The 10,947-nt window shown below is 40.6% G+C and overlaps 1 protein-coding gene across 6 annotated transcripts in view; it reads left to right on the forward strand.

Moving 5' to 3' along the window:
- The window catches only part of GRM1 (glutamate metabotropic receptor 1), a 173,195-nt gene extending 162,557 nt beyond the window's left edge, over nt 1-10,638 (forward strand). For 2 of the 6 annotated variants that reach the window (XM_015858190.2, XM_015858192.2), the window contains one exon: nt 6,937-7,049. Coding sequence is in view for 3 of the 6 variants with exons in the window: in XM_015858187.2 (XP_015713673.1) it covers nt 6,937-7,738 (802 nt within the window). In the remaining 3 variants the exon portion in view is untranslated. Of the gene's footprint in view, nt 1-6,936 lie in introns of all 6 variants that reach the window. The other 4 variants (XM_015858187.2, XM_015858188.2, XM_015858191.2 and 1 more) reach the window with 3 other exon arrangements.
- Nucleotides 10,639-10,947: the final 309 nt, after the last annotated feature.

The raw sequence follows: 10,947 nt of genomic DNA on the forward strand, positions 1-10,947 counted from the left end.
AATAACTGATCACCACAATAAAAATTTCGGGAAGCTCAGCTTTGAGTTCCAGGGCTCTTTTCTTCTGAAGCTGTAGTTATTGCCATGGAAACTTTCAGATACACCCAGAAAACCTACAACCCTGACATGCTGGTTCATCTCCTATAGCATATTAGTGCTCTACATCATAAATGGGGTGCCTCAAGACTAAGCTTCCTGTGGCAACTTGGTTAAGGCTGCATTCAAAACGCTGCCCTACCACTAGCAGCATGTTAAAGCAAGTCTGATGGCTCTTTGAACACTATTTAAACAGTTGGGAATTTATACCAGAGTATTCTCAGAGTGATAGTGAGAGAAAGACCACATTGACTGCTACTGCTATAAAACTGCAAGGGCCGCACACTGTTTGGCAGTAAACACACAGAGCTTAAGGTTCTTACTGTGCACGTACATATTATGTGAAGTATCTTCTATCCCCTGTGTTAATTCCTTTTCAGATATTTAAAATCTGTTACTGAGTTGTTGCACCAAACTGAGTGTATTCAGCTATTTCAGCTTTCTATCGGACACTGCTTCGTTCCTTATGGTTTTTTGTTTAGTTTTGTTTTTGTTGCTGTTCTCTATATAGTGCTCAGTTAATCAGTATCTTCCTCATTAAAAATGTGGTTCCTACAGAACCACGGAAAGATTACAGAAAGCAAGGACAAACCTACCACCATCTTAATTAAAATTAACCTGCATTTAAAGGGAAGTTATTTCCTGTAAATTCCAAAAGGAATCTCTGTAGCATGTATACTTTTGAGTGGGCAACACAAAATTCATTGGTTATTATGCTCTAAGCCCATTAATTTCTTATTCAACAGCAGTTCTAGATCTCTTACTGCAGTGATTCTTTGAAGGAATATTTTTGAAGGGTGTTGATCATCACAGCCTGCCAGTCCTACAGACTACTTGGTCTTAGTTACAGTCACATAAACTTATCATACAGTAATTTAATTCAGTCATTTTCTCTACATGTTCCTAAGCTTTCCAGTTTCCTTTGCACAATGCATGGTAATTGCCAGTTTTCAAGCTGTATTAGCTGTGTTCTTTTCCAAGGAAAACACCATTTGTCTGAAAAAATCTTTCACTTCAGGTATTGTCAATGAGTGCACTGCTGTGAACTTATCTTCAAACATGCAGCATGAGGCACATCTTCAGATAACACAGATGTACTTCACTGATACCAGTGAAGTATGACACCATGCACTTCCTGTGCTCTAACTTTGAAATCCTTTTAAAAAATCATAATAGGAACCAGAAGGATGTATTTATTTAGAATATCTACTGTTGGTTTTTTGTTTGTTTTAACTTGAAAATAACACCAAAATAAACAGATTTTTTTATTATTTTAATTGTAAGAGCACCTTTTAATTACACTTTGATTTGCAGATTTTTCATCTTCATTTCTTAAATGCTGCAATAATTTGTCTGTGACTTGGGACAAACTGTTCATTATCCTGAGTTTTGCATTATCTATTAGAGTAAGTTCTTTTTTCCAAGCAACACTGCAGTACCTATTCGCTATTCTATTGAAAATACTTCATAAGTAGTTTGTGACCTGCAACTCTGCTTTGCAATTTGGCGTCACTCTCATATTGCCAAAGGTAACAGAGCTCTGCAAATATATTTCTTCAAATTATTTGCAGTAATTTGTTTTAAATCATTTTGATATGACAAAAAAAAACAAAAAACAAAACAAAAAAAAAAACATAACTTGCTGAACCAAAAGTTTTCTGACCCAACCCAGGATCCTGTGGGTAGGATCATGGATCACATCACAGCATGCTCAGGCCAAACACAACTTCTATCTCTACAGTATTACCTCTGAAATTTAAAAAGAGAGAAAGAAAGTCAAAAGTAAGCAAACAAACAAAACAAAACAAATTTGTCAATAGAGTTATGTATATTAGAAAACCCATATGTGAGTCAGATTAAAGAAACATTTAACTTTCACAGCAGAGTAAATAAGGAAGGAGTAACAAGGTAAGGTTTACTTGATACAAGACAGTGGCAAGGCAGGGAATTAGAAATTAAGCCTTGGGCTTTTGCCCACCCACCCCCCACAGCCTCAGGTTTCAGCAAGCTCTGCCTCTGACAGCGTTATTTTCTCCTGCATTTTCTGTATTCCTGCTTTCTGTGTGCTGTTTCCATAACACATTTAAAGTAACTCTCTAATTAACATAGAACATTTTGTCTCATGTACAAGGCAATTTATTTTGCCCTAATAAAAACCAACAAAAAATGAGGGGAGAGGCAAAGAAAAGTTAGTTCAGTCATTTACATTTCCAGAAACACCAGTGGGAGGTTAAACTTTGCTCTAATTACACAGCACTATAAAAAGAGTTGGAGTCGGACTATGAGAACTACTGTAAGATCCTCTTATCACTGATGTGGAGATTACATTGTAAATAGACTACAGCTGAAATTGTTTTGTGATTCTGTTTTCTAAACAGCCTGCCCCCTCCCTCTAGATGATATAAAGCGATGTCTGTCTGGTAAGGAACCTGAGCATACATCAGATTGAGAGTGTAATGGTTCTCTTGCTCTTGGGTAAGACAGAAAAAAGTTAAACCTGGGTTAGAGAAAGATATGAAACCCTGGAAGCTGTGCTAGAAAAATCAGGCTTGCAGGAACATGTTAATTAATGTGCCAAGGTCTGACAGTGAATGGTGGGGCTGCCTACTACTGCTTGCTAAGAGGCCCAGAGGAGATGATTCCCTTAGTACAGGGGATGTTCACTAACCTGGAGGAAAACCAGTTCTCCTTGTTAACCAAATTACATGCTACTGAGGCTGTACTGAAGTTCATGGATACTATAATGGAAGAGACCTTGGAAATGGATGCAAAACACCTACAGTGTGCTGCAGTGGAGGTACTAGTCTTAAATTCTGGACTAATATGTTTGAGTCGTGGGGGTGGTAAGGCTACAGAAGGGCAGAGTTCTGATTGGGTTTATTCCTGCTGCTTATGTGGCTGCAGAGCTGAGGAAAGCTAGTTGATGGCCAACTGCTTTTTTGTAGGTGCAGTAGGAACTCCCCTGCTTTGGAGGGCATTTGCATCTCTTATTTGGGCTGAAAAAGGCTTTGTCCCATGCACAGCCTTTGGAGGGGGCTTTTTTTTCTTTTTTTTTTTCTTTTTTTTTTTTTTCTCTTTCTCTGCTTCCATAGGTTAACTATCTCTATAGGAGTGTGTCGGGGCAAACCTGCATGTGCTGATTTCTACAGCTCATTTTTAGGGGTAATTGTGCAACAATGTGTGAAGGGTAAACCATCATTTGTTGACTAGGCAGTACCTGACACCTCATCTGGTTGCCGATCAGATATTTTAGACTTCAGTTAGAACCTTATTCCTGTTGATAAAATCTATTGGCTTCTTGTTACATTCTGTATCATGTCCCTTCCTTAAATTTTAGTTTAATAGAAGGTACCACTAGATTATCCCAATGGCTCCTTCCCTCTGTGGCTTTACAAACAGTTACTGTAGTGATTACAAGAAGGTTAGGTTTGAACAAAGTTTCAGTCTGTTAATGAAATCAAGGGAACATATCATTTTTTGTGTAACCTCTTCTTCTGGTTGAGTGCCACTGTTGCTTTAAAAAAAAAATTAATCTTACATACTTGCCCTCTGATGATGATAACCTACGCAACTCTGGCATCCCAAAAGGAAGGAGAGAATCAAGTCTAAGGTCGAAAAACCTCCATTTCTTTTTGTTCTCAGGGACTTTGCTTGACTTTTGCTTGCTAAAAGCAAGAAGACTCCTCTTTTCAGATCCAGATTGGGCACAGATTACCACATTTTCAGTACCATAACCATGATTCAGCTTGGTGCTCTCTCCTGACTTTGTGTGGAAAAGCAGCCTTTCCCACAATATAAGAGACAAAAACCTTTTTTTTTTTTTTTACCTCTTGCCTCTAAGGTTTTTCAAAAAAGGTGTAATGATCACTTAACAAATGGTGGCTGTGCAGTCAGGATTGCCATGACCTCTTCACATTGGTGAACTGATTTCTGTCAAACCGATACACAGTTTGTGTCTGAGCTGTTCTAGCCATATCTTTACATCTTTCCTAGATGTCAGTTAATACCATTCAAATTGACTGGCCTTTATTTCAGGGTAGCAAGCATTTTTCTTGCATGTTAATTGTTAATTCCGCTCAAACACATCAATCTAAACACAACTACCAGCCAGCTGCCCAGCAAGACAGAGCCCATGTATCTCCATGGCACTGTGGTGACACAGTCTCAAACTCATTGGTAGGTTCATGTTGCAAGGGCACAACAAGCAAAGCAAGTTGAGAGAGAGAGCTGGAGTGAGAGATTGAGGAAAACAGTAATCGAAAAGAGATTTCCCAGTGGAAATCCCCTGAATAACCCCAATGAGAGCCACTGTGTCTCTAAAGCTGTTTGTCACAGGGCTATCAGAGGCATAGCAGGCAGAGGCAAGGCACTTCAACAGCACGAGCTTTCCTTGCACAAAAAGCTGGTAACAGATGAAACCTGATTAAGTGCTTTGTTCATATGTGGGTATTGTAGTCCCAGCACAGTTTGATTCAAGTACAGCTGTTGCCTTGGGTTATGGAGAGTGCTACAGAAGAAATAAGAGCAGAATCCGAGTAGTTGGGGGGGGGGAAGGGAAGAAAATCATCTGAATAGGAGGAGGAGACAGAGGAGACAGAGGTAGCAAGTTCCTTAAAATAACAGCACTTGCTTTTGATGTAAAATACAAAATCTTGGAAACAAAGTTAGATAGATACTAAACAGATGGTGTGAGGTTGGATTTGGAAGTGAGATGCTGCACCAGAGCTAGATGCAAAGAAGTAAATATTGCAGAAGTGGACTTAGCTTAGGAGCCTACAGACAGTCATCAAGTTTTCTCAGAAAAGCCTTCTGCAGTATTTGTGAGTTACAGCATGAGCAAAATACTGTATCTGAGCGCCTGACTTATTTTCCTCTCTATCTATGAAGAGTTTGCAAATCTTGGTATGTTAAAATAATACTTTAAAACTCGTTCACGCCCAATAGTTAGACTCATTTTCTTATCTCAATAACACTTCAAGAAAATGTCATATCAAGGCTCTTTTTGATCAAAATTAAAGTGCTTCCAAACATTTTTATCTTTCCGTTAATCACTATAAGGAGGTTACTTTCTTCAGCTGGGAATTTGGTTATTTTGTTTTCCCCCAGGTCAAAGCTCTAAACATGAGCAGCTCCAGGTTCTCCTGACTACACACTTGGTGGAGTTATGAAGTTTTTAGATTGGTCTGCTCTTACGAGCCAGTCCCCACTGAGATGGTGAATCACAGGTCTGGAGTCTGGAGCTGAATGTCACAGTTTGGCTCCTCCTTGATGCTCTTTTTTTTCTCTAGCATTATTTGCCATTCAGCAAAGAACTGCCATGTTATTACATACATTCCTTTTCCCTTTTGCCAGTTTAACGTTTATCTGTGTTGTCCCAGTTTTTCCCATTTATCAGAAGGCTGGCCAATAATACTTTTACTGAATTCAACTGGTAATTATTTACTGCCTGAGAAACAGAAGTGCAGGATTCACAACAAGAAAAGACAAAATACTCAGAACAACATTGCAGGTGGTATGAAAGGGAAGCGATCTCCTCTGGTGCGTGCAACACCACCAGGCAGCAGTGGCTGTGCCAGCCTCCCACTCAGATTGCCTCCCACCTGTGCTGCAATCATGGGGCCTGAAATGTAATCCTTTGTTTATTTCTGCTCCTTGAGGGTTGAAACCCTGAGATAAAGCTGCTTCCTACTAATAATCTCGGTATTTCTCCTTAGCCTTTGCTTCCCATCCAGGTGATTCATATTATAATTTTTGAATGATCCCTACTGCATGACCTGCAATTAAGTAATAGCTTGATCAACTGAAACACCACTCAGCTCCCTGTCCCACCAGCTGCTGATGAGACTGTTCTGCTTTAAGTGCTGTTCTCTGCAAGGCTCAAGGAAATGTAAAGGCACTGTCATTCCTTCACTGTGAATCTGACCCTTAGGTTCTCCTTTGGCCCTACACCCAGGCCTTGGAATCCAGTGTGGGATTTTGTTGGGATTCAGCCCACATGGGAAGTCAGAGGTCTCAACTCACCCTGGTCATATTGTTGCTTGTTCCTCCACCCACACAAACCAACTGTTTTCAATCCCAGCATTTTATCCTGATTTGTAAATAATGGCTACCGGGGAAGAGCTTGGATCTGTCTGCCCTGGCTGTGCAGTGAAAGATCCCTGCAGTGGCAGTGTATGCCAGTGGGGAGTGCTGCTTGGTGACTTCATTTGGATGCTGGGAGGTGAGATGGAACCTACAGATGGGCTGGGTAGGCAGAGGAGCAGGGCACGCTGCTGCCCAAGACCTGATGGAGGCCCTGAGTGTCCATCATTTCTATCTTGCTAATTTGCCCCTAACTGTGAGGGAGATGGGGAATTAAAAGAATAGGCTGTTAATGCTTCCTCTCGATATCCTGAGTGTTGAAGACTAAGGCTGTAGGTGATTTTTCTTCCAACAGTTTGGAAATATTTCCTATCAGCTGTAAAACAGGCTTAGTTAAAGCTCTTCTTGTGATGTTATTTTTCTTTTTCTCTTCCCCTCCGCAAGATGTAGTGAGCAAACAGAGATAAAAAACAAAATAGCCGAGAATCCTCAAAGCCAGCCTTCCTATAGACCTTTCTGTGGGTTGGGCTTTGCAGGGTGGCTGTGGGGCATAAAGCCAGTGCCAATTGCCTCTGGCTGAGAACTGCTACTGCTAAAAGATGCTGTTGTTTCCTTTTGTAGTATTTAGGGCAGGTCACAAAGAACTGGGAGGGAGGCTTTTTAATGAGGTGTAGAAATCATTTATATGGGCTTGTTTGTTATATTATCTGTGTCTGAGTAATGTAAATGCAAATAAACTCATCTTTATTTTATTCATAGTTCTAATGGAAAGTCTGTGTCATGGTCTGAACCAGGTGGAAGACAAGCTTCCAAGGGCGAGCACATGTGGCACAGACTCTCAGTGCATGTGAAGAACCAGGAGACAGGGTGCAATCAGACAGCCGTGATCAAACCCCTCACTAAAAGCTACCACGGCCAAAGCAAGAGCCTGACTTTTACCGATATCAGCAGCAAGACTCTGTACAACGTGGAGGAGGAAGAAGATAGAGAGCCCGTCCGCCTCAACCAGCCCAGCAGCCCCTCCATGGTGGTGCACAGGCGGGTGGCGACCACCCCGCCCTTGCAGGCTGCAGCGGAGGAGACGCGTCTCTTCCTGCCCGAGCAGTCCCCCAAGGACCTGCCCCTGCAGCCCCGCTCTCTCATGGAGCAGCTGCAAGGGGTGGTCAACAAGCTGGCCACTGGCATCCCTGACTTCACTGGCTCGGGGAACGGCGCACGGCCTCCCCAGCAGTCACCCCTGCTGCCTCTCCAGGCGGCTGACTTCAGCGGGGAGCCCCTGTCTCCTCCGGCCGAGGAAGCGGAGAGCGAGAAGCTGAAGCTCATTCAGGGATACGTCTACGAGAAGAGCACAGATGAGGAGGAGGAGGAGCCGGCGACCAGCAAGCTCACCCTGGAAGACTCGCCGGCACTGACACCTCCATCCCCTTTCCGGGATTCGGTGGCTTCGGGCAGCTCCGTGCCCAGCTCTCCAGTGTCGGAGTCGGTACTCTGCACGCCCCCAGACATGACCTATGCTTCCGTCATCCTGAGGGATTATAAGCAGAGCTCATCCACCCTATAGAGCACGGATGCTGCTGCGGGAGACTTGGCTCGAAGGACTTTGGCAGCTGCCTGCTGTTAGGGCCTGGGGAGGTGGATCCCCAGGGGTGGTGAAGAAGGAGCGGAGAGCAGAGTCATACATGACAGAGCAAAAACTTTATCCTGCACTAAAAGAACAAAAACAAACAAACAAACAAACCATTCTGAGGGCTTAACATTCTCTATCTCTTAAATTATTGTACTTTGAGCAAATGATAGGAAAAACAAAGCACAAACCTTATGGACAACTTCCATAGCAAAAGAAAAAAAGAAAAAGAAAGAATAAACACACATGAAAAGAAAATACACTTAGTCGCACCATCTCTTGGCAGTGCTGGAAGAGGACTCTGGGAAGTGCAGCCTGGGAGAAGTCCTTAGCATGTATGGTGACTGCAGCCTGCCTGCTGTGCCAGTAGGTCCAGGAACTGGAAGGGGCAGTACGGTGAGGAGAAGCAAAACTGCCTGTGTACAAGATATATATGCATAGATCATTTCTTCTGGTTTCTGCAGGTGTAAATGTGTAACCTGCTGGGGTGAGGGGAACTGAGATAATGTGAAAACGTGTAGCTCTTAATGACTTTTGTTGGAAAAATTTGTATGAGGCTGCTTTTGGGGGGATCTGGGGTTTTTAAGGCTAATTGTGAACAAAGTGATGAAGATTACCAAGACTCAAGAGGTTCTTGCTGTAATACTTGTAATATGATAAAGGCTTGAGAAAACTGCCCTTTTGTATATGATTGCAAACCATGTTGGCTAAACTGTTACACAACATTTACCGTAGCAGAACAATATTTATTGACTGACTTTTCATAATACAACACACTTGCCATGTGATTACATCATTCTTTTGTGTTACTATGAAATCAAATGCTTTGGAATATAGCTGTATACTTAGAGCAACAACTACTACTCTGAAAGGCAGTTCCTTACTGGGGGTTTTAAAGTCAGTTTTGAAGCAAGAATGGGCGTACGTTTGTGTCTTTGTATGCGTGTGAACAGTACGTGTGAAATGTAATGTCCAATAACTACCACCAGAAGATTGTCTTATAAATATACTATGAATATTTTTATGTTTCAATCATATTTTATATAGCATTGTTACAAATATTCAATAGATCTTTGGAGGTTTGTATGCTGTGCTAACACGTGTTTTTTGAAATACGAGCTGAGACAGTAGTTCCTATTATCATAGGGTGCTTTATTTTGCAGATATTTTACAAAGTAGACCTATGGTATTAATAACCAGTGCATTGAGAACTTGTTACGTTGTGCGTTTGGTTACTAATGGGAAAAAAAAAAAAAAAAAAAAAGTCTGATTTTGAAATCTTGCACATACCAGTATAAGTCTATGAAACCAAGACAGGAAATGTATTTGACATACTTTTGTTGCTTCAGATAGTTAAATATAAAATCACGTTGAGGCAGGAATGTTCATGAGTGCTTAACATGTACATCAGTTCCCTACATCTGTTCTAAACCATTCTTTTAATCTTTTTGTTATGTTCATTTTAGGGCTTTTTCCATGCAGTTTCATTTCTTCTTTGTAGAATAGTATGTTTTATCTTAAAGGTCGATTGTAGGCAGCTGTACTCTGTCATTCAGTCCTCCTCCTCTACCCTTCACATACTTCCTAGAGAGCTCCACAGCTCCGTAATGGCTGGCATGATCAAAGTCCAGCTTCGGTTGCTTTGTTTTGATCATATTTATCAATCAGATAGTAATAACTGTGAATGTTACACACATTCAGGACAGGATTTTAGCTGCTATGAACTTTGTGCTCTTGAATTTAGATGAGGATCCATCTCATAATTCTAAACTTTATTTCCAAAGATATCTTAAAGGAATGTTTCTAACCATGCTTGTGAATATTCTATCAGAATTTTTCTGAATTCTTCATGTTTCTGCTCTTTTTTTTTTTTTCTTTTTTTCTTTTTTTTTTTTTTCTTTTTTTTTTTTCTCTCTTTCACTTGAATTTTAAGTTCTGGTGCCAGTCATCAGTTATCCTCCTAAGATCCAAAGCTCTTGGTACTTTGTGGTACTGGGAGGTTTGGCTGGTGCTCAAAATGGGATGGAGTCTTTTTTTCTCATCCTCTTTTCACACTGTTTGCTCCTTTCAATATGACTAGCAGCCACTTGCTGTCATCTTCCTGATGTGGAGAGCATGAACTGACCTTACCCAAAGGCACAGATATGTCTTTGTCAATAGATTGATGTTTCTACTTTATAACGAACTAAAGCCACCCTGAGGGTCAGTTGGTTGACTTTTGTCTGCTTGGGGCATTAGGGGGAATTTTTTGTTGTTGCTTTTGTTTTGTTTTCTTCTTTTTATAATGCCAATTACTCATGAAAACAATGAGAAAATGCCATATTTTCCTTGCTGATCACTGCAATGGCAATGAATTCTGTCTTGTTATAGTCTTAAAATAAGTTTTCTTTTGCTTTTTCCAAAAATGTCTGTTGGTAGCACAGGACTAGTAATAGGAAGCCAATGTTTGAAGAGATGATGAAAGAATAAAAACAACATATAACAAGTTCGTATAGATGGGGAGTTGACTATGTGGGAAGGTATTATGTTTTCATATCTACCTATTTTGAACATATTAAGCACTGAGTTTATTACTGTAATGTAATTTATATAATGAGTAGGAATTTTCTTGAAATTCAGTATATTAGCTTTTAGTTTGTAATTGTTAAAACTGGAAACATACACATAAATATATCTAAGGAGTAAGAACTCACATTGTGTATGTAGTTGTATGAGCTATGAAGCTTCCTGTAAAAGGTCTTTCTTTTGTCTGTCAAATGCTTGATGAGAACTGCCTTTTTGTCAAAATGATCTTGAAAATGCTGTAAAATAAATATTTTCTATTTATTATTTAAGAATAGAATGCCAAGATGGTTAATTTTTGTTTCCAAAGTAGAAAACAGCTGTGTCTGTTCATCTATTGTTCCAGAGCTTGTCAGTATTCTGTGAGACTGATGGTGGGATGTTAAAATGGAGGTAGGTACCATATAGATTTTTGCATGTAGGCGAGATGGTAGAGGGTTAGAGGATTTTTGTTTAGAACACATAAAAAAACAGCCAGTCAGACTCCTGATAAGAAAAAAATCAGGATGGTGTGCATTTGGGCTCACAGGTTGCCAAAGACATTCAGTGGAAGTGACAGGAAATTTTACTTCCCAAGGACATGT

This window comes from Coturnix japonica, chromosome 3, assembly GCF_001577835.2.
Source record: "Coturnix japonica isolate 7356 chromosome 3, Coturnix japonica 2.1, whole genome shotgun sequence".
NCBI classification, from domain to species: domain Eukaryota; kingdom Metazoa; phylum Chordata; class Aves; order Galliformes; family Phasianidae; genus Coturnix; species Coturnix japonica.